This window comes from Mus musculus, chromosome 11 (genome assembly GCF_000001635.26).
Source record: "Mus musculus strain C57BL/6J chromosome 11, GRCm38.p6 C57BL/6J".
Classification (NCBI taxonomy): Eukaryota; Metazoa; Chordata; class Mammalia; order Rodentia; family Muridae; genus Mus; species Mus musculus.
The window spans coordinates 55,586,830-55,610,166 of NC_000077.6; the positions used below are offsets into that span (position 1 = coordinate 55,586,830).

The following is a 23,337-nucleotide window of genomic DNA, read 5'->3' on the forward strand; positions in this document are numbered from 1 at the left end:
CTCTTAATCAGTGAGCCATCTCTCCAGCCCTACATTTTTGTTTTTTGAAATAATGTCTCTCTGGCCCTGGAGCTCATTGGTTAGGGTAGCCCAGCTGGCTCATGAGCTCCAGGTATTGGCCTGTCCCCGTCTCTGCCTTCCCAGTGCTGGACTCAGAGCTCATGTGACCTTGTTCATTCAGGAAGTGAACTCTGGTCCTCCTGCATGCATGACAAGCACTTTACGGAGCGGTGCCCCGAGTCTAGGAATATAGTTCTTGTGAAGTAACATATAGCAAATACTTTTCACTTAGAAGGTCACATGTTCATCACATGACAAGCACTGGCCTCTTTTCAGGTTATAGAAACAGCTGCAATATCAGGCGCTTGGGCATGTCTAAGACCCTGATAATCTCATGCTTTAGAAAGATCATTTCTTCCCTCTCCCTAGACTTCCAGCATACCTCCCCAGGTTTCTCTCTCTACTGAAATCTGCTTTACTGAGAAACCAGAAAAAAATAAAGAACTTGCATAAAAATAAAAAGAATGACTTTTGGGCAGAAGTTAAGCACTGGACTCTTGCTCTGCTGTGGGGTAGCTGGGTGGCTGATCACGCTAAGGTTTTGCTCCTTCTACACGTGTGAAATGGAGATACAGTACTTTCTTTTAACTGGTGTGGAGGTGGGTTTTACAGAATAAGTTCTTTTTTTTTTCCAATTAATATTATCAGTATCAGAGTGCTCCTGTGTCATCAGTGTTAAACAGCCTTCGACCCCAACAGAGTTGGCTGATCTGGGTTCTGTGATGGTGAAACATGGAGGGCCTTCTAGAAATTTCTGGAATCTTCTCTGTGCTCTACCCTGGAATCTCCCAGGGCAACCCATCCTCCCATTTAGAAGTACCATGCATCATTCAGGTGATTATTCTGCTGTGCCCTTAATAGTTTCTCTGCTGAGTAGTAAATTATTAGTCTTGCGTTAGCATTTTGATAAAAAGGTTGGGGATCTGATGGTGAGAGGGCAGTCATAGCTCCTGCATCATTCAGTGTGGGATGCTGTTCAGATGCAGTTCAGTGGCAAAAATGCCCAGCCATTAGCTGGCTTGCTGGCCTTCAGCTCAGTGCTGTGCAGTGCTTTAAAAGCACAGCGTTTTCCTCCAATGATGGAGGCAGTGGACACATGTTGGAGAAGTCCTATGAGAATGCAATAAAGATGGAACCCACCTGGATACCATTCCTTGGACCCTGCCATCAGGAATTTTTTTGGGTGGCATAATGGTAAATTTCTTCTAGTTTTTCTCTCCTCTCTATAGATAGTTTTGTTTCTGTTTCCCTCCCCTCCCCACGGGAGATTCTGAATGAGCATCCTCCCACCCCGATTACCAAATCTTTAGAATCATGCCTAATGATTCTAGAGTGCTTAAATGACAGCATGCGTCTGTTTCTCTCTTTCTCTTTATTCCCTGGTCCTTCTGTGGATTGGCACAGACAATGGCTGCCAGGGCCACACCATTTTGGAAAACACTTCCATTTTGGAATAAGCCGAGGCAATTCCAGTAGCTATAGTAATTGTTTAGTTTCAAACTAAAGGAAGTTGCTTCTCTAGATTCTTCCCTCCTTCGGCCTGTGGAACCCCAGTAATGGTAAGCCAGGAAGAATGTCTGTCAGTCATCTGACATCCTTTAACTGACTACTCATTGGGTAACTACACAATGGCTGACTGGGGCTAAATAAGGAAGAGTTCAATTGACTCTCCACCTATTCCTCTAAAGTGTCCATACAGAAAGAGGCCTTCCCTGTCATGTGGACCTGGATGTACCTCAGAGCCACCACCATGCTTCTACTGTCTGGCTATCTACAGCATTAGTGACTTTTGATGAATCTGTTACCCAAATAGCCACCTGCCTCAGGATCTCCCTTGAACAGCAAACCAAAAATCTTTTGGTAGTATTTTCAAGTTCATTACAAGTCATGCTGAAAGTCCAACTGAGGCAAATCTCTGCTCTTATTGTAGAAACAAAGCTGGTGAGTCCACAGCCGGGCACGTCTCTGAGGTAGACGTCTGTAACGGTGAGGTGGAGCCCCCACCCCGTCTGACCTTCAGCACCATCATGAGCAGAACATTAGATTTTTTTCTAATTTTCCATAGTGCAGCTGGATAAGAAGGGAGGTGACCCCTCCATCTTGTCTTCTCAGGCTCTTGCTCCTATTGCCCAGGTAACCAAAGTCACTGGTGCGTGCTCACGGGAATGGGGTGGCCTCTATGGCAGATGGTCCGGATGCCCACGTGGTGTGGTACATTGTGTCGCTTTCTCTACTGAATCACTCTGGTCTCGTTTTCCAGCATTTTTCATCCTGATAGTCCTCGTGTCCTTGAACACTTAAGACACAGGAGAACCATACACAGAACCCAACACAGATCCTGCCTTTTATCACGCAGTGACCTTGGGCAAGTCCCTCGAGTCTCACAGGACCATTCATTAGCAGGAAAATAATGATGCTAGCAGAGTGCCCTCCAGAACTGTTAGGGTTAAATAAGAAAGTACGTCTTCAGTGCCAACTGTACTGCTGGTCACAGAGAGCTTGGTCTATCTGATAGCCATCACCATGAGTTCAGACTCTCGCAGAAGGTGTAGGTGGCCTTCATTGCAATTTGATTCCAGCCTAGATTAAGACTCTTCACTCTGAGAACCCCAGGAGAATCTAAGGCCTGTAAGAGGAAGGGAGGGCAGGGACTGCTGGATGTGGGCTGCACTTCAAATCTTGGCTAATTTATTGTGTTCGGTTGTAGGCCCTGCATTTTAAGAGGGATATTAGCATCTGGAAGAGATCCAGAAAGGAACAACTGGGCTGGTAAACAAACTTGAAATTGACCTATGAGGAATAATTAAGGACTCTGGATGTTTGGCTGAAAGAAGACTTGGGCAAAAGGGACCAGTGTGCTGGACCGTTGTGGGGAAGCAGGGACCTGACTTAATGAAACAATGGTCTGGAAGTCTTTTTCTATTTTTCCAGGCGCTGAGTTAAGCCGTCTGTAAATATTAGCTATTTTTCTTCTGCAAGATGCTCTGTGAGGTGTGTGTTTGTATTCCTGTTGTAGAGAGGAGGTGACTAAGCTGCAAGAGGCAGAAGTGATGTGTCAGGAAGCTACATGGCCTGTAGGTGGCAGGGTAAGAGCAGGACCAGATAGGTAGGTAGGTAGGTGTGTGTGTGTGTGTGTGTGTGTGTGTGCCCGCGTGCTTCCAGGTGTGTATTTCTTTATATGTATGTGTTTGTGTGTGGGTAGGGTATATGTGGCGGGGAGAGATTAACCTTAGTGATCATTCCTCAGGCACTTGATTCTTCGAGACAGGGTCTCATTGGCTTGGGGTTCTCCTAGTAGGTTAAACTAGCAGGCCAGTGAGCCTCGGAATTCCGTTTCTCTCAGCATCTTCAGTGCTGGGATTACAAGTGGGTGCCATCATAGCAGGAGTTTTATGTGGGTTGTCTGGATCCTACCCTAGGCCCTTGGGCTTATACAACAGGCACATTACCGACTGAGCGATCTCCCCAGCCCCAAGAGTGTTCTGCTTCTGTAGTTTTGTAGGCTTGTTCCAAGCAACCAGGCAAAACGAGTGGGACTCTCTTACTGTGGCTGCTGCGTGCACCCGAGGATGGGATAGTCTCACCATCACAGCTTTCCCGTAATGGAAGAGGCTGCCTGAGGCTGGGTGAGTTTCTGGCCAGTGTTCAAGTAGGAGCTGGAATTTTACTTGGCCCTGTGATCTACAGAGGACAGCAGAGATGGAGGGTGCAGGGACCAGGCCTCTACTACGCACTTGTGTATTTTTCTAATGCATTGGTTGAATATTACTCTTTGAGGGGCTTAGTGCTTAAGAGTGCTTACTGCTCTGCCAGAGAACCTAAGTTCAATTTTCAGCGCCCACACAGTGTCTTCTTTGTTTTCTTTTCCAAGGCACGGTTTCTCTGTGTAACCCTGGCTATCCTGGAACTCACTCTGTAGACCAGGTTGGTCTTAAACTTAGAGATCTGCCTGCCTCTGCCTCCTAAGTGCTGGGATTAAAATCATGTGCCACCACTGCTCAGCCCCCACATGGTGTTTTACCAACCTGTAATTCTAGTCCCAGAATATCACACACCTCTGACCGCCCCAGCAACTAGCACTCATGAGCTCATACTCTCTCCCCTAAATGTCCATGATTAAGAATGAAGAAAATCTTTTAAAAATATAAATGAACAAATAGTTTTTGAGGCTGAGTCTCAGATAGCCCATCAGATATACTATGTAGCTGGGGATGACCTTGAACTCCTGATCTTGTCCTCCCTATTTTCCCAGTGTAGGGAGTACAGTTGTGTACTTGGTCTATGTGGTGCTGGGGACCCAACCCAGGGTCCTCTGCATTCTGGATAAGTACTCTACCAACTGAGCTACATCTTCAGCCTTCTTTTGTGTGTGTGTGGTTTTTTTTTTTAACAGTGATTTTTTTTTTTAAAGAAAATAAAATTTTATTTGATGCATAGGAGTGGTTTGCTTGCCTGGATGTCTGTGCACCATGTGCATGCCTGATGCCCAGGTAGGCCAGAAGAGGGCGCTAGATTCCTTGGAGCTGGAGTAACAGAGAGCTGCTCTGAGGGTGAAGGAACCTAAACTTGAGTTCCCAATCTTGTGGTGCTAGAGCAAAAGGAAACCCGGAGTTTGTTGTGGCAGACTTGGGGTTTGGAGAAAGCCTGTCCCAAATTACCTCCTTCCTTTCTCACTAGACAAGTCTGTGATTTGGGCAGAGCCCCTCACTTTTCCTCCTTGGGGTCTTTTCTTTCTTTCATTCTACCTCTTCGAATAGTCAAAACAGCATATTCAGGTGGGGGATGACTTTCTCATATAAAACCTTGAACTTGAATAAGCAAGCTGAACTAAAGGAGTCCTTTTTGGTTAAGATCTCAGCTTTAGGCTCTTCATCCAAAAATGGGGTGGTAGTGGGTCCTACCTCATGGGGTTGATATTAAATTAAATAGTTGTATACCTGGATTAATTATCTTCTTAGGGTGCTAGGAACTGAACCTAGGGCTTTGCACTTGCTGAATAGGCGCTCAACCATGGAGATACACCCATGTCTCATTACATGGAACATTCAAAAACTTCCTGACATATGGCAGGCTGTATGCCGCACATGTTACTTGCTAATGCTACTAATTGTAGAAGTCTTACTTAGGGGAATTCTTGTCCATAAGGCAAAGCTGTCATTCTAAAGTAAAATTCTTGATGATGTAAACAAGATTGTCCCGTGCCTTTGCTATTCATCGGCACAGCACCAGCAGAAATCTTGTTAGATGCTGGGGAAAGTTGTCATGGGAATGAGGCATGGAGTCCTTGGCTCTAGTCTGGTTTGGACACTAATCTGGAGAAGGGCCTTTTCCTGTGGCCTCAGTCCTCCCTTGGAATGGGAAGCACTAGGTAGGAGAAGTCTTCCCATCTTCAGCTTACTTCTTGTTCCACCTCCCATTGCCCCTCACTTTGAAGGTTATATGAAACAGCCTTTCATATTAGGTAAGACTCCAGGTACCTCGTTAAGAATGTGTCTTGGCCAGCACTTTATTATCAGATATCAAGCAAGCCTGGTGTTGAGGAGATGACTCATTTGGTAATATGCTTGTCATGCAAACGTGAGGACCTGAGCTGGAGTCCAGAACCTACCGATATCATGTGCTTTCATTACATTCTAGCATGTGATTGCCATTATAACCTGGGGGGAAACAGAGACAGGAGGATCCCTGGGGCTCTCTAGCAGGCCAGCCTAACCTAATTGGTGAGTCCAAGGCTGATGAGAAAGCCTATTCCCGAGGCTTGTAGACTATGATGAACTACAACTAGTGTTGTCCTCTGGACTCCATATGTATGCACAGACACGTGTACAACCAAACCCCAGCTCATATGTGCATACATACACACCAACACACAAAATAAATAAATTAAAAACCCAAGTCTATGGCTTAACACCTTCCAATGACTTTGTATTTCCAGCATCATGGCTTTAACGAGGAAAGCAGTTTTTAGTTGCTTGGAAAATCTCTGCAAACACACTGAAGGGTCTCAGCCTTCAGGCTCATTTACTCCAGGGTGAAATGCAGTTAGCGCAAGCTGTCACTGTTTTGGATCTGCCTTTTCCATATCTGACTCAGGTTGTCTTTTCCCTCTTAGGATGGGTTTCTGCCTGCACCCCCCCCCCCTGCCCCACCCTCCCAAGCTTGTACTCTCTGACATTCTCGTCCTTCAAAAATATTTTATTTTAGTTGGATGTGGTGGAGCAGGCTTTTAACCCCACTCAGCACTCAGCTCTCAGGAGGCAGAGTCAGGTACATCTCTGTGAGTTCAAGGCCAGCCTGATCTACAAAGCAAGCTCCAGTACAGCCAGGCCTATACACAGAGAAATCCTGACTTGAAAAAAAATTTCACATTTAATAAACAGTTTGAATTACAGTGAAACACCCAAGCATTGTAGAACTATTTAACCCCAGGAATAAGAGTCTCCCTCAGTCTCATTCTCAAGAGATGGTGACGATAAACAAATTTGGTTCCATATCGCCATACTTTACCCCCTCACATGAGCACACTTAGCCACACCAAAAAATGAAAAGTGGGTTTTTTTCCCAATTATACTTCTTTGATGCTTGAGTTTCCCCAACCCATTCAATCTCATCATTTACCTTGGATATTAGACAGATTTTTATTACATTTATGTAAGTATGCATGTATGTATGTATGTATGTCTGTATGTGTGTGTGTGTGTCTGTCTGTCTATGTGTGATCATGTATGGAGGTCAGAGGATAACTTGTGGAATCAGTTTTCTCTTTCTACCGTGTGGGTTTTGGGGATCAAACTCAGGTCAGGCTTGGTAAAAAGGATCTTTACCCATAAAGCCATCTCATTAGCCCCTATCTTAGACATTTTGACTTTCTGGGATCACCTTGAGCTTCTTTTTGGTCATGTGACATTGGCCTCCTGTCTGTCTTTTAGTCTCCTCATCTGTAGGGAAATATAGCTTTCTCCTATCTTCCATTCTCCACGTCTCCCCGTGTTATGGGTTCAGAGATAAGGGGAGAGTGGGTGAAAGAGTAGGTACCTTGGGGCAAATCTTCGTTAGCTCTGGCCCAGTCTTCTGTTTCACTGGTTTTGTAATGCTAACAGACTCAGATATTATTATATGTGTGTTATATATGTTCTTGTGTGTGCCAGTATATGTGTATGTGCAGGTATCTGTGTATGTGTTCAGGTATGTGTGTGTGTGTATAGGTGTGTGTGTGCAGGTGTGTACGTATGTAGTTGTGTGTGCAGGTGTGTGTGTGTATGTGTGTGCATTTCCACATTAGTTTTTGAGACAGGGTCTTTCACTAAATTCAGAGGTCACCAAATTGGTCTGACTGGCTGGTCCAAAAGCTCTGGGTATCCTCTTGTCTGCCTCTTCAGGATCTACACTGTACCCAGCTTTCTATGCCCATTCTGGGAGTCAAAATCAGGTCCTCATGTCTGTGCAGCAAACACATCACTGACTGAGCCACAGACTCATTTCCTCAGTTGTTCATTTAGCTTGGTATTTAAGTGCCTCTAGAAGGAAGTGTTCTGAGGCCAGAACTCTACTGTTTGTCCATGTGTCTCTCCTTATAACTTAGGACAATAGCCTGCTTCTAGTGGGGAAGTTTTTTTTTTTTTTCCAGAGTGAAGAAGTGACCCACTTTCAGCTGAATAGAAGGCCACTGGGAGGGGACAGGCAGATTGTGAGCAGGCTGAAGCTGGGTGACGGAGCCTAGAACTGTCCACTCTTGTCCTTGGGCTCAGAGAAATTCTTTCTCTTCTATTAACCTCTCTTTCTTGGCGTTCATTGCTCCCTGTGAATTAGTCATTTCCCATGGCTCAGTTTAACCATCCTGAGGTTCATGAAACTGTCTCCATCTTTCTACTGTCTCCCCGCCTCCAGCCAGTTGGACTCCTCTATGCTATGCCCACCCTTGGCACCCAGCCCTCTTTAAATGGCCATTGTGCTGGCCTTCTTGCTTTGCACAATATCCAGGTACCATAGGCAGTAACCATACTCTGCTGGCTAACTGCCGTTCAACATAAATGGTGATCTGTCAGATAGGGATTATTAGTTTCATGCCACAGAGGAGGACAATGGTGCCTTTGGAATCCTTCAAACAATCTTGCTCCACATTCAACACATGGCATTACCAGGATCTCCTGCTACCAGCTGAAATGAAGCCTTATGCCAGGTCAGCTGGAAGGGCTATTATCTTAATGTAGTCTCAGCTCATCTTAGATGTGGAAAACCCAAGACTCAGTTACAGCAGAAGGCTCAGGAGATGGCTCAGTAGGTAGAGTGCTTGCCTCATGAGCATCAAGACCTGCACTTCATTCCCAGAATCTACGTTAAGAAAAAGCCAGGTGTGGTGGCCTGTACTTATATAATCCTAGCACTGAGGAGGTGGAGACAGGAGGGTCCCTGTGACTCATTGGACAGCCAGTGAGTCACAGGGTAAAGTACTTGCTGAGTTCCTAGCCAGGGAGAGATCCTATCTCAAAAGAAGAAGATGGTTGCTATCTGTACCCCCAATGCACATGCACAGTAGAGCTTGCTAGTGGAGGAAGACCTGGCTAGCTCTGACCTCCAGGTGATCCAACATGAGAGGGTGTGGGATATCTCATCTTTTACTTAGCTTCGGTCCTATCTTCCAGGAGGTGTAGCTTTTTAGGTGTTGAAGTTAATAACAAACTCTTCAAGCCCCTCTTTCCAGACAACATTGTGCCCCTTTTCATGTGGAGACATTTTCTTTTCTAGTAGCTGTTTTAGGTCGCAGAGAGGAAGCTACTTCCAATGAAGTCCATGCCTTCTTTACAAATGAAACCATTTCTGATGACATCACATTCCTTCAGGATAGTATGGCCATAGAGAATACTACCTTAGAAAGCTTGTTTTGTTCTTTGGAAGTGGTTTTTCTGCAAGTCTGAGTTCACTGTGGGAAGCAACTTTATTTTATCTGCAATGACTCAGATATTTGGGGAGGCCCAGAGCTCAGACAAGCCCTGGCAGACTGTGAGACAAAGCCTGAAGGACTTCCTACAGCTGTGTCAGGGCCAGGATGGAGCCACCACTTTTAACTCATCCTCTCTCCATGACTCATTTGTTGGAGCAGAAAGGGGTCATGGTGAGATATAGCAGCGCTTTAGGGTTGGTTGGGTGGAATCCTCCAGGTCCTGGACTTCTGTCACCCAATGACAGGAGGCAGTGAATAGACATATAGGGGGAGAGTAGCAAACATTGTGTATGATGTACCCGAAGCCATAGGGATGGCACAGCTCATGAGGGACAAGAAGGGCCAGTTGAAATTCTGGGAGGCACCAAGGGAGACAGCTTGGTTCTCGAGGGGTTTTTATTCCAGTGATGAAGCTAGAAAAGCTTGATATGCCCAGAAGCCACGTTGCCAAAACCAAGGGCGAGGGTGATGCTTACATTTTCAAGGACTTAAAACATATTTTTATTTTTGACTTTCATTATTTTTGATCAAGTGTATGTGTCAGTGTGTGTTGTGTTAGGGTGCCCACAGAGGACAAAGTGTCAGATCCCCTTGGAACTGGAGTTATAGTTATATAGGGTTTCCTTAGGGAACCCTTGATGAGGGTGTTAGAACTTGAAATCATGTCCTTTGGAAGAGTGGTGTGTGACCTTCTTTGTGTTTTTGTTTGTTTTGTTTTGTTTTTCAAGATAGGGTTTCTCTGTGTAGTCCTGGCTAACCTGGACAACTCACTATATACCAGGCTGGCCTTGAACTCAATGAGACCCACCCGCCTTTGCCTTCTAGTGCAGGGATTAAAGGCATGTGACACCAGCTCCAGGCTTGAGTGTGTTCTTCTTAATGGCTAAGCCATTTCTCCAGCCAGGTTTTCAGGGATGTTTGAAAGGTGATTTCAGGCTCAGTTGGTGGTAGGGATGGTATCTACTCAGAGAATGCGCACGAAGGAAGGGAAGCTAGAGTTGTATCTTGAGGTATGGGTAGGATTTCAGGTGTGGAGAGAGAGTTACTGCACGAGGGTTTATATTCTTCTACGTAAAAGAATGATAAGTGTTTAAAATGGACTTGAGTCACTATTCCTAGCTATAAGATCGTTTTTTTTTTGAGATAGACTCATGTATCTCAGTCTAGCCTGGAACTTATCATGTAGCCCAGGATGACTTTGAACTCTTGGCCTTTGTGCCTCCACTTCCTTAGTGCTGGGATGACAAGCTTGACATGAGGTAGACCAACTGAGCTACATCCCCAGCCCTTCAAAGACAGGAAGCTTGAGATACAGAAAGGCTGAGAAGCAGCCGAGATCCCTCGACAAGGAAAGCAGGATCTGAGCAGCATCTCAACTTGGAGCTGTTTCGAGTGCCTCTGAAGGTGGTGCCCTTTCCAGTTTTATGGAGGGATCAGGTGTTACCTTGGGTCCATAGCAGGGATTCATGGACAACTTTGGCTTGGGTTGTTGGTTTGTGTGATGTAAAGGACATAGGGACAGAAGTGGGAGCTCCATGGCACAAGCTGGAAGGTAAGTGTCAGATAAAGACCTGGTGAGCTCAAGGGAAAGTCAGTACAGCTATTGGAACCATGATGGTCCTGCATGCTACAGACCGAAGGTTTAAGACTAATTCCATTACTGTATGATGCAAACTGTATCACCATAGCAGAAAAAGGGTTTCTGAAGGCAGATCCCTTGCAATCTAGTTGAGGACTATCTGGTCCAGATTGGGTGGCCCTAGGAAGACTCTTGAAGCTCATCTGCACATTTGGATGAGTAACAGGTTTGGATTAACAGCATAGTTCTGAGGAACCCACAGGTTTACCCATATTCAACACTGAGAATAAAGCCAGGCACAAATGTACTAACATTGTGGTGACTGTTGTGGTATAAAAACAATCTGAAAGAATGGATATCAAACTGCTACATGATTCATCCTAGGGAATAAGATTCCTGTGTAGTTTGGTCCTCAACATTCTTTCTTAGGTTGCTTAATGCAAACAAATTATAATGTTTACAACAGGAAAAGATGAAGGAACACAGCAGCAGGTCTGCTTCAAAAGTTGATTGGCAGAGACTTGGTGTGTATTGATTATTTCCTTCCACATCTGGCCTGCTAGAGGCACATGGGGGATGTCTCTGTGTCGCTTGGAGAAATGTTAAGAACAGGTGGTAGAGCCAGGGTGGCTCAGGAGGGCTACCTTCATCCTTGCGCACCCTCTGTGTATTGTTACAGCCACCTATGGCACCTGGTCACCCAGTCTCCTGGTCTAGAGAGGTTTTGAAGAGACTGTTGGCTCTGTTTTCTGGCAGCCAAATGTGGAGGTCTAGGGTGAGGTGGACAGCACCTGAGGCAGGGTTTCCTCTTCAAACTCTCACCCATAAAGAAGTTAAAGGTACACTAGGGATACTTGATCCTCCATGATGGAGTTATACTGTGTGGCTGCACAGGTTGTTGGTCTTCAAACAGGGGACCAATAGTTCTTACTATTCTTTTCTAGGCTAGAGTGCTTTGCTGCCCTGCTTGGGCTCTCGATCAAGAACCTGCTGCCATCATCTAGATAGCTCTTCCACGCAGATGATTTGGGGACAAAGAGGAAAAAGTGCAGTGGGAGAAAGTACCCATACTCTCAGAAAGAACTGTAGTCTTAGCCTTGCTTGTGGGGCTGGAGGGTAGCCAGTGTCCCTGCTGTGGAAGGGATGAAGGTTGGAAACTCACTTTCGTGTGTAGGGCAAGGACACTATTACTATTTATACACTCCGACAAGGGATTGGCTCTTGGTTCTTTTGAGAGACAGAACCTGTCTCATCCATCTTCCTCATCTGCTTCAATGTCTCCTGACTCCACCCTGGTGAGTGTGGGATCAAAGGTAGTGTCCTTCCTTCCCTGTCTCTCCTCCCCTTTCCTTCCCTCCTCCTCCTCCTCTCCTTTCTTCCCCTCCCCTTCCTTTATTCTTTCCCCTCTCTTCCCCCTCTCTTCTCTACTCCTGTTGTCTCCCTTCCTTTCCTCCTTCTCTCCATCCTCTCTCCTTCCCTCACTTACCTCCCCTTTCTTTTCCTTTCTTTCTTTCTTTCTTTCTTTCTTTCTTTCTTTCTTTCTTTCTTTCTTTCTTTCTTTCTTTCTTTCTTCCTTCCTTCCTTCCTTCCTTCCTTCCTTCCTTCCTTCCTTTCCCTCCCTCTTTCTTCCTTCCTTTCTTTCTTTCTTTCTTTCTTTCTTTCTTTCTTTCTTTCTTTCTTTCTTTCTTTCTTTCTTTCTTTCTTTCTCTTTTTGTTTGTTTGTTTCTCTCTGAAATAAGGTATCATGTAAACCCGCCTGGCTTCCAGCTTGCTCTGTAGCTAAGGATGTCTTGAACTCCTGGTTCTCCTGATTCTACTTCCCAAGTCTTGGAGTTACAGGTGTATATCATTACCATGCTTTATTGGGTGCAAGGGATAAAACCCAGGGTGTTGTGTGTGAGGCAAGTACTCTACCAACTGAGCCACATCACCAGCCCTCCAAGTGCATTCTAGAGTACTAGCTGTCACTTAGGAGAGTTACATAATCATTTTTATGCCTCAGTTTTGTCACCTCTAAAATGGGGGGTTGTGTTAAATAGTCCCTGCATCTTAGGATTCCTGAGAGAATTGTGAGACAAGGTGCAGTGGGGCTGGAGGGTAATCAGTGTCCCTTCTGTGGAAGGGATGAAGGTTGAAAACACAATGTCAGTACCATACCCAGCCTTCAGGAAGGACTCATACATACTAGTCATTATTGTTAACTTGCTGTTGCTATTCAGACTGAGATGGGACATCATGAAAAAGGGTAGAGAGAAGGCTGAGGAAGGATTTTCACATGGCAGTGTCAACCATGTGGATAAAATGTGTGTTTTGCAAGCACCAGAGGACTCTCCCTTTTCCCAATTTCTTCCCCACCCTCCCAGGAAAATGCCATGTGTGTTTGCAAAGACACATAATTTAGGATTGGCTTTGGTGGAAAAAACCCCAGTAAGTGCATAGCAATATGGAGGAACCCCCAGTGCTGAGATTACAGGCACAGGTCATAGCACCTGGCTTTACCCTGTGATAATCAGGCGGGTTTCTTACATCACCCAAAGGCTAAACATGTTTTCCCTCTAAGCCTCAGTTCTCTGAGCTCTGCTGTGGGGTAGGTACCACTGTCCTGGAACTGTTTTCTTTTTCTTTTTAAGGGGATTGGGTGATTGGGCAGCTTATGCTTCAAACTGAGGAGCTACTGCAAGAGCAAGGTGGCTTGCCGCAGTCCTCTGGAGCTAGGGAGGGTTTTGCTGCAAGGAACACATAGCAACAAACACACACAGAACAGAGCAGTCGCTCTCATGGGTACGAGGTAGCAACAGACTCCCTGCAAAGGTGGGTAAGTTAAAGGGATGCAGAAGGAAGGGCATGATTCTGGAGTCAGAGCAATGGTGGGATGGTGCGGAGCCTTCCACACCTCTGGGAGTCCCAAGCAAGCCTCTAGTGAATGCTGGATCAGGTGCCTAGGAAGATGGGTGAGTGTCCTGATTCCCCCAAGTCCCTTCTGACATCAGATTCACTCCTCCCTCAGTCCACAGATGCTCATTGCAGTATCCTAAGTCCTCTGGGGTCAGAATGCCATTCTCATCCATTGGCTGCCTCTCTTTCTCTCTCTCTCTCTCTCTCTCTCTCTCTCTCTCTGCATCCTCTCTCTTACTGCATGGCTGTGGTGTGTGACTGAGAGCTGCAGGTGCACAAAGACTCAGGGACTGCATGGCCATCTCAGGGTAGGGCTGGCTGCCCTGGAGAGGAGCTCTGCCTTGAGTTGTGCTTATGTTTAAGAGAAGGAGACAGAACAGCAAGAAATGAAGGGAGGCCATATAGCATCATCAGGGCATAAAGGTCTTGCACACAACACACGGGGAATAAACTGAGGAAAGGATGTGTGACTGATGGGTTAGGGAGGCCTGCCCCCCTGCAAACAACTTCTTTATCTTTTCTTTTTTATCTGCAACGTGAAAGAGCTTCTTCACATGTGGCCTCAGTCAGGATGACTCAGGGCCTTGCTAACCTTACCTTCTCTCTGTGTTAGCCTCTGGGTCATGAGAGGGCTGGCAGAAAGACTGACTCTCAGCCCGCCCCCCCCCCCCCCCATGACATCTCCAGCAAGGCTCTTGGCACTTGCTGTGCACCAGAAGTTTGAAAAGCTTCAACAAAAGGGTTCTGTGAACAATTCAGTCTCTGGTTCCGTCATCCGAGATCCTGGTGGGGAATCTGTATTTTACTTTTAAAATGTTGCTACTTAGTGACACGAGGGACTCAATTCAACATTTTATCCACTGAGCCATTTCCCACCCCCAAATATTTAAATGTTAAAACTACCTTTATGTTTGATTGACATATGCAAAGCTATCCACATAGGTACACAACCTGAAGTGTTTGGAGATCTGAGTGCACTTGTGACATTATCAATACCCTAAGTCTCTCCATCACTGCCAGCATTAGCTATTGTCTCTTCACGCATTATTATTATTATTTTTAGTAACAAGAATTCTTTATGTAAGCTCAAACCTCTCAATTTCTTGGGATTTGTCTTTTTGACAAACCTTTCTCAACTAGTTTTGAGAGGTCAGTTTTGAGATCTGCTCAGAGTTCATGCTGCCTCAGACTCCTTAACGAGGAGGGACAGTGTGACTCTCTGCAATGAATGGGTGGGAGCTCCGAGGATGCAGCTCACGAGGATGGGCACTGTGTTTTGTGGGTTTCCTTCACACCCGAGGCAAGAGGGAGAGAGAACCGCCGCTTCATGGCTGGGATTCACAGTTGTCAACAGCACCGGTTAAGACGGTAAACTCATTTAGTAACAGATCCTACAGAACAGGCCGGATTCAAAGGCTAAGAGTGGTAATCTAATTGTGCTGAATTAGCTTCAGACAATATCAACTTCAGAAAACCACAAAGGGATCTTTAGACACCATTTCAAAAGCTTTGGTGCCGCAGGCACCCCTCTTAAGGGCTCACATTCCAGAGCCTGGACTGTGTGGCTAAGCCCCCCCTCCTACCCTCCAGCCATGGTTCCCTTCTAACTGTTTTCTCAATGAAGTTGCTGGCACCCTGTGGTGTCTTTGGTTGTGTGTTAGGCTTAACTGGGAAAGGGTTTGTGGGAGACAGCTGGAGTTCGGGGCAGAGAGGCTGTAAGTGCCAGGAACAATAATGGTGCCTGTGGCTTTATTTGTGGATTGGTAAATTTTCTGCTATGTCCTTCTGGTGCATTCTGAAGCCTGTTTTCTTCCTTAAATGCAGGTTTTTTTATATAACTAAAGTGGCTTCCTTTTAATAATCCTTTGCCACATTGTGCATGTAGGTTCATTGCCCAATTTAGTTATTATCTGATCTATTTTGAAGAATGAGAAAAATACCAAGTATGTGCTCTTGGCCTGATTTAGAGCCCCAAAATCTCAGGAGGCAACTTAGGAGTCAGGACAAGAGGAGGTCTAAGCATTGCCAGGGTTGTCTCTGACCTGCATTTCATTTATTCTTTTGCAAGAAATCACTCACAAATTTATAATCTATAGAAGTGTGAATTTCTATATCCCCCTGGCAGGTAGACTCCAGTTCCCTTTCCTGACCTCCGTAACTATTGTGGTAGCTCCTGTATCATTCAGCAGAGATTCCAGAAAGTTCTTAGTTCCCTCGAGCCAGAATTTCTGTGTGCATTAAAAAGAAATCTATGCTCTTGCAGCTGCATTGGCTAAATCAAATCTAATGTTTCCCAATATGGAGGCCATGGGTACATCAGAGATACATGCAATCTTAAGGAAGACTTGGAACCTATATAAAATGTTTCAGAGACTATAGCCAGGTTTGAATTTACCTCTGCCCAAACCGTATGAGCTGACTAGGAAACACCAGGGGTCCTTAGTAGTGTGTCATCTTAGATCAACTCAGTGAGAGGCATTGCTTGTGCTGTGATAGTCAGTTTCTGACAGTTGTGTATTCCCTTGGCTATGACAATGGGCAAATAAGTCAAGGATGAGTTCAGTAAACAACTAAAAAATTAGGCTTTACGTTGTCAGGGGGGCAGATAAATGTTAAACAGTCACTGAAAGAAAGAAGAGAACCTGACTTTCTCAAATCATTTTTCAGATACGGCAGTGGTGGGACATCCTATCACTCTCAACATTTCTTGGCCTAGGAAGGTAAGACATTTATAGTCTTTGTCATTCACCACGTCCACTTTAGGGGAATGGTTCATAGAGGAAAGTAGCTGGCTGAGGTCCTCAGTTCTTTCTGAGTTTTGAGACCGGGAGTAGCTGGCAACAGCCATTTTATTATTATTATTATTATTATTATTATTATTATTATTATTATTTTGGTGATAACTGGGATATGCTGCAATGACTTTAACCCTAACTGTACTATTATGGGGAAAGATTGGAAGAAGGTCATTGCAAACAGGACCATCTAAAAGTTTCTGAGAGTGTAATTGGTGGCATCCTTTCATTTTACAGGTGAGCAGAGTGAGACTCAGTAGGGTCACAGAGTCTTCTCAAGGTCACGCGGAAACAGTTAAATTCCTGGTCCCAAGTCTGCTGTGGCCGAGGCTGCACTATCTAAAGCACACTGAAAACCCTACAGAAGAACCTTCAAGCCCAGCTTACAGGAGACAGCACCATCCATCTTAGAAATCACATTGGCTTCTGCCAGCTGATGAAGGAAATAACGTTAATGGCACCACATCAGTGTGGTGCTGTCACAGGCTCCGTACACAGAGCACTTGGAGGCAAGCACTGGAGACCCTCTGCTCTAGGAGAGAAGGTCCCTCTCTGCAGGGATGGTATGTGTCCCTGCAGAGTAGCTGGTTTTGAATGGGACACGCAATCGCATGATTAGTTAATGCCTGGTGAAGGGTTGAAGGCAGGGTAGCCACTGGGGCCAGTTAGTTCATCCAAAACCTTTGTGAAAATGGAGCCCCGTCTTTGATAATGGGTTACTCAAAGGCTGAAGGGAACTTACAAGCGTTAGGTTTAGCCATCTGAGTCGAAAATAGAGCCTTCTTACAACTGTGTCGCAGGATGAGAGCAGAGTTGACTCTGGAAGTCAGAACCCATGGACCGTAGCTGTTCCACTCTCTCCTTTGCCCCATTTAGCTGCAGTCTTTCATAAGACCATTCCTAAGATAAATTTCCCACATGCCCCTGGCGGGTCCGTCCCAATTTCTCAAGTTTGCAGACGTTATGTGCAGACGTACAATTCCATGTATTGGCCTTGTTCAAACTGCCGGTTGGGAATGAACATATGACATTTCTTTCCCATCTTCCCTAAGCTCCAGAGGGCAGGTGGACTGATTGACAGTTTGGCTGTCCCTGATGCAGACTTGCCTTAAAGGCTTATTATCTTAGGAAAAAGTCCTTGGGCCATTTCAGAAACTTCTAGATGCGTTCTGCAGTACCCCAAAATACAGTGGGAAGGACTCGGGGAGAACATAGATGTTTCCAGGGAGAAAGATCCAGGTGGTTGTCTGCCCTTCTTGATAAGCTTGGGGACCTTTCCAAGAGGGCATATCTTAGGAAAATAGTCATCTATCTTTCCAGAGTGATAGAGACATTAAACAATGTATTTACCATGTTTTTTCTCATCCTAGAATTGACATCCTTATTTTGAGGTTTTGATCAGCTTTCTTAGCAAGGGACTGACACACAGGATCTCAGTACAAGGTATCGTCTATCGGGATGGGAAATGGAAGTGGTACTTAAGGAAAACGTGGTGATCTCCTGGGAGAATCACCCATGATTTGCTTCACGCCTTCCTGTATTTATCCCTTGCTGAAGCTTAAACTAGATCCTTTTCTATTTCAGTGGGACATGCTGGGTATCCTGCCAGGGGTTGTTACCTCAAGCAATCTCGACTTTTTCATTATTGTGATTAGTGCATCAGGGCAGCTGATTAAAAATTTATTTATTTCTATTGTCATTCAAAACTTGGAAAAAATCCTGTCCCTTCACACTGTACCCTGGGGTAGTTTGCAGTGTCCGGAGACGTTTTTGATTGTTGTGATCAGGGAGAAAAACGCTACCGGCAGCAGACAGACTGCTACAACGCACAGGGCAGACGTCATGACAAAGAATTACAAAGATCAAAATGCCGAAAGTGCAGGGGCTGAGAAACATTGTTACAGATTATGACTGTCTGAGTTATTGAGAAGGTGAGGGACTGTTGGGGTTATACTAGTCTCATCCTTGCTATAAGCCTCTGTCAAGACTCCGGGAATCAAAGCCATACTCCCTTTAGTTTAAAGGTGGGTTGGAAAGGGAATGTGTTTGCAGTATTAAGTAATTAATCAAAAATTGAATATTAGTTTTAGCCCCTGTAGATATAAGGCCCTGACCTCTGAGTGACACGAGATTTATGTTATTGGATCACAGGGTGTTACATATTAAATTTAAAACATTAGGCTGTTTAACCTGAATGCAGGGACTTCAGCCAAATTGCTTCCATGTATTTGTGCAGACACGGCTAATGAACACTGCATTGATGCTGTTTCCTCGGACCCCAGCTGCCTTTCCAAGGCCTCCATTCACTTCCTGCATTGGTAGCACGTGAGGCTCCCCCACCACTCACTTCAGCTGTTTTTGTTTGTTTTGCTGTTGATGTTGCTGCTTTGCTGGTTGCTCACAGATGCGATGCAGCACCTTAGGTAGCCCCCTGGTGGCCCCCACGTTTTTTTCTGAAATCTCAAACAGGTGAGTGGCAAGCCTCACTTGATCTAAGAAGGGCCTGAGCCCTGGGAATATACACACTGGCTCACTCTAACTCTTAAGCCTGTCCCTTGGTGAGAAGGAGTAGTTATTCTCATGTAACCTGCAAGGAAGCTGCTGGCCTCTGTTTACCCTCAATGCTAAGGCTCTTTGTATGTCTCACCTAAAATGTAAAAGATGAAAGGATTAGAGACGCAAGTGCCATTTGAACAAGGACATATTCCGTGGTTAACTCCTTTGTGACCCCCTTGGCTTCATCTCTCTGGGAAACTGCAAAGGGTCTGAACGTTAACTCCTGAAGTGGAGTAGCCAGTTCTCTGGCTTCGATAGTGCTGCCGCCGCCACCACAGCAGCAGCAGCACGATCCGGATCTCTCTAGTCATGCCTCTCATTTCTTCATAAGCACAGTGAGTTCTCCATCATGCCCATTGCTGCTCATAGGTGCCTTCACCCATATAGGGGAAGGGAGACTCTGCTGGGCCACCACCAGTTCACTTGCAGAATTAAGACAGTGGAGCCTCACCCTTATCTGAGCGATTACAATGCAGACCTTTTAGACCGATTCTCCTTTTTTGGTGAAAGCTCATGTCTGGGAGAAGAAAATCAAGTATTGCATTAAGAAAAAAAGGAATGGGGGGTGCGTAGAGGACAAGACTCTTCTAGTCCTCCCACCTCATCCATCTTACGAAGTAGGTAAATCTCACAAGGCCTTGGAATGTTGGACTTAAAAAAATATTTGGCTATTTACAGTCTAAGCTGTGGTTGGGACAATGAGATGCTAAAAATTATTTTAAGAGGGCATTAAAAGCTTTAGCAGTGGGTAACCCTGGGAAGATGAACCTTCATCATCTCTAGAGGGAAAAAACGCAAAGAGAGGCTCAGTTTCAGAAATTGTCACTTGGGAGAGAAGGCCTCACTCCTACCACCAACCAATGGATCAGTCAAACCAGCAACTCTTTGCAGTGCAATAAAATCACGTTTACATTCTGTTTTACAATCAGAGAAGATCTTATTTGGTGGTCGTTTAGCTTTTAGAACAAGCGGAGTGGGTTTTTTTTTTCCAAATGCCTATTAACTCACCACAGTGGTAAAACATGAGAAGCAGACGCGCTAGAATGAGGAAGATTAACGATCTCTGCAGAGCTGGGAAGAATATTTCTCAATTCATATAGATGGAATTTATCATCATCTCCTCTGAAGACGGCATGATTTGCCCACTTTCGAAAGGCCTATCTGTTTCAATACTTCCTAAAGATGTAATTTTTCACTTTTCACTTGGACTAAGACAAGAATGCCAAGTCTGTAAGCAGAGAATTAGGAGTCAGTGGGTGGGCGTGGGGAGCCTAGTTATGGCAGCAGATATAGGCATCCATTCATAAAGAAGAACTGCCCTTTGGAGTAGCGGAGGGTCTGTTGTAACAGAGTTTGGAAAGAAGCGTGTATCAGGGAGGAGGGAGTCAAAGTTATAAAAGGAAAATATTTTCTAGCATCTATTATTAAATAGGCCTGATCTGCATTTAAGTTAGGGCTTTGTAAGCTGCGGTCATAACTGCGTTTTTTCCCAGCTCCAAACTACAGAAACCCCTGACCCCGAAGCAAAACAACAAAAAGAGAGACAGAATGCTGTTTTGTGCCCAGCCAGTCCAACTGCAACCTTCCGCGTCACCGCTAGTTGTCACTTCGCTCCCAGACGGGAGACCCGGGGTTTCCAGCACTGCGGTTTGAGAGAATGCGGTCCCAATTAAACTAAAAAACTCACAAAGCTTCCCCTTAAGTCCTCAGTCGAGTGAAGGGTAACGAGCAGAGGGGCTAGGGGGCTGGGGCCCCAATTTTGCGGGGAGTGCAGTAAGCAGACAGACTGCAAAGAACAGGCAAACCGCTGCCGGAGCAACCAGGAGCAGCCACTGTCTGGGACCTACACGCACCAGCCAGACACCCTGCGGGTGGGGGGTGGGGGAAGGAGAGGGATGGAAGGGCCTTCAGCACACAGCACCCCCTCCCCAATTGATGAAGCCGCGGCAGAGTCAGCCTCCCTACTCCTCCTGAACCCCTATTGCACCATAAGGATAGTGGTCAGTATAGAAAATCGCGTACCTGAAGAATACAATGGTCTCCCAAAGGTAGAATCGCAGAGTATTGAAGCTGTACATCTTCCAGATTCTAGTGCTGTAAAGTCCACGAGTTATGGGGGTGCAAAAATGTTTTCGATGGGCACTTACGAAGCCAGAGAGCGCCACTGGGGATAATAATCCAGATGTTTAAGGGGGCAGGGAGTAGAGGGACGAGGTGTCAGAGCCGGGGGAGAATTGCAGCCAGGCAGCTAAGGTACCGCGGACAGCGGCAGTCGTGCAGGTTCAGCACCACGGAGAGCGTCCAGCCCGGCTGCGGGCGGGAAGAGCGCGGCTGAAGCTCTACTCGCTGGAGGCTCCCTGCGGCGCTGGGAGGCACGTTTGGGGGTGGGTATATTTTCTTCTTTTCTTTCTTTCTTTACTCTTCTTCTTCTTTATTTTTACCCTTATTTTCCTGTCGAGATGGCCAGCTCCATGAAAGGAAGAAATCCGTGGGGATCAGAGCCCTGGCCTCAGACCCTTAGACCCGGCTGGCATCTTCTTTCTGGCCCTGGGCTGGCCCGAGGGGTTTTAGGGGTTGGGGGGGGGGGTGGAGCAGGTGACGGTGCTGGCTTCAGTTAGATGTCGGAGAGTGTGCCAGGCTGGCGCATCGCGACCGAGTCCCGGAATCTCGTTCCCCTGCCTCCGTTCCTGTCTGCTGCCGCCTTGCAGTCCGTGTTCTCTGGTCCCCGACGAATAAGTTGGGATCGCTGCAAGAAAGGTGTCCCATTGCTTGGGGCTGCAGGAGCAAGAGAGCCCACCACAACTTTCAGGGGCTGCTGGGGTCCATGGCTTCCCAGCAGGGCTCAAGAACCCAAGCTTTCACAGGCATCTCCAATTTCTAAGCTCGCCCATCTTCTTCTGGCCAGACTCCCTCAGATCTTCAGACTTTCTTACTGCATTAATTTAACAAACTGGCGGCGTAGAGGATGGTGGGGGCGAGGACCGACGGGAGGGGGTGGAGAGGGGAAAATGGGGGGAAAAACTCCTTAGAAGCTTCAAACCCTCCCACTCGGAGTGTTCATTGGCCCGCAGCTGCGAAAACCATATCTTCTCTCCAGGTTCGGCCAATTGCACGTTAGGCTCTGGCTTGAGTTTAACCCTTGGAGTGCTGGCAGAGACCAGCCTCATGCACTTCCCAGGCCTCAGGGTCTTTTCAGGTCTTCTGTCGCTCCAGAGAGGTCATGGAATTTATCTTTTAAGTCTTTCAAAATCCTTACCATGATTTTTTAAAAAATAGCTGTATGTAAGTAAAACACCATGAGCCTCAGTCCAGATGTGCTCAGGCAGACTCAGTTTATCATTTTTTTCATTAATTCGTTTATTCATTTTACATCCCAATTGCAGCCCCTCTTCTTCCTCTCCTCCAAGTCCCACTCTCACACCCCCTCCTCAGAGAAAGGAATGCCCCTTGTGGGTACCAGCTGGCCCTGACCTATCAAGTCACAGCAGGACTAAGAGCATCCTCTCCTACTGAGGCCAGATAAGGCAGCCCAGTTAGGGGAAGGCAGGGAATGGAGTCAGAGACAGTTCCTGCTGCTCCAATTGTTCAGGGATCCACATGGAACCAAGCTTCACATCTGCTACATGTGTTGAGGGCCTAGGACCAGCCCATGCATGCTCTTTGGTTGGTGGTTCAGTCTTTGTGAACCTCCACAGGCCCAGGTGAGTTGACTCTCTAGGTTTTCTTGTGGTGTCCTTGACTCCTCTGGCTCCCTCAAAATTTCCTTATAGTCTTCCACAGGACTTCCCAAGCTCTGCCTAATGTTTGACCGTGGAGAGCTGCTGCACCTGTTTCCATTTTAAAAGGGTCAATGGAACAAGGTCCCTCAATTTTGTTGAAGCACTGAAGGTATAATATTTGAGCCCAGAAGACTTAAAAAAAAAAAAAAAGGTCTGGTAGATAGAGTAAGTCTCTTTCCAGGATTACTGTGGTCGGGAAATTCAGGATTTTTTTTTTAAAGTTTCTAGGGTTAAGGGAGAGCTGACCTGCCTGACTCTTTTGAAAGAGATAGAAGATACACTCTTCCATTGGAACAGAGGACATTTGATTCACATCACACAGGCTGGAAAAACTGAGCTCCAAATTAATGGAGAAACCAAGGAGTGCATGCATGCATCTTTTTCCTACGGCACTCCTTCCCTAATTCTTCTTCACCTGCCTTTTTCTCTACCTTATCTGACTTTCAGAAATGAGATATACATTTCACAGTTGAGCCCATCTGGAGAGGTAGAGTTAATCAGATTTTCTCCCAGCTAGGGGACTTTAGTGGATTAATAGCCTCTGCAGGATTTTCTGGCCTGCTGGAACTCACTGGGGATTCTGGGGACTCTCCGTTCCAATGCTGCCTAGGGAAGACAGTCCTTCTATTTACCCAGCATATTCAGGAATTCCTTACTTGGGGCAATGGTTCTCTGTTCTCTGCAAGTTCAGGTCTTTTCCCAAGCAAAGCTTCCTTTCCCAGCTCAGGATGA

General features: G+C 46.0%; 1 protein-coding gene and 1 long non-coding RNA gene across 3 annotated transcripts in view; one reads left to right on the top strand and one right to left on the bottom strand.

Annotated features, from left to right (window-relative positions):
* Glra1 (glycine receptor, alpha 1 subunit) overlaps window positions 1-21,369 on the bottom strand; it is a 93,960-nt gene extending 72,591 nt beyond the window's left edge. For both annotated transcript variants that reach the window (NM_020492.4, NM_001290821.1), the window contains exon 1: window positions 20,849-21,369. In NM_020492.4, the coding sequence (NP_065238.2) occupies window positions 20,849-20,904 (56 nt within the window). In that variant the 5' untranslated portion in view covers window positions 20,905-21,369. The remainder of the gene's footprint in view (window positions 1-20,848) is intronic.
* Window positions 16,121-19,411, top strand: Gm51862. The gene is made up of 3 exons (XR_003949554.1): window positions 16,121-16,195; window positions 17,641-17,713; window positions 18,507-19,411. It is a non-coding gene; the product is annotated as a predicted gene, 51862 (long non-coding RNA).
* Window positions 21,370-23,337: the final 1,968 nt, after the last annotated feature.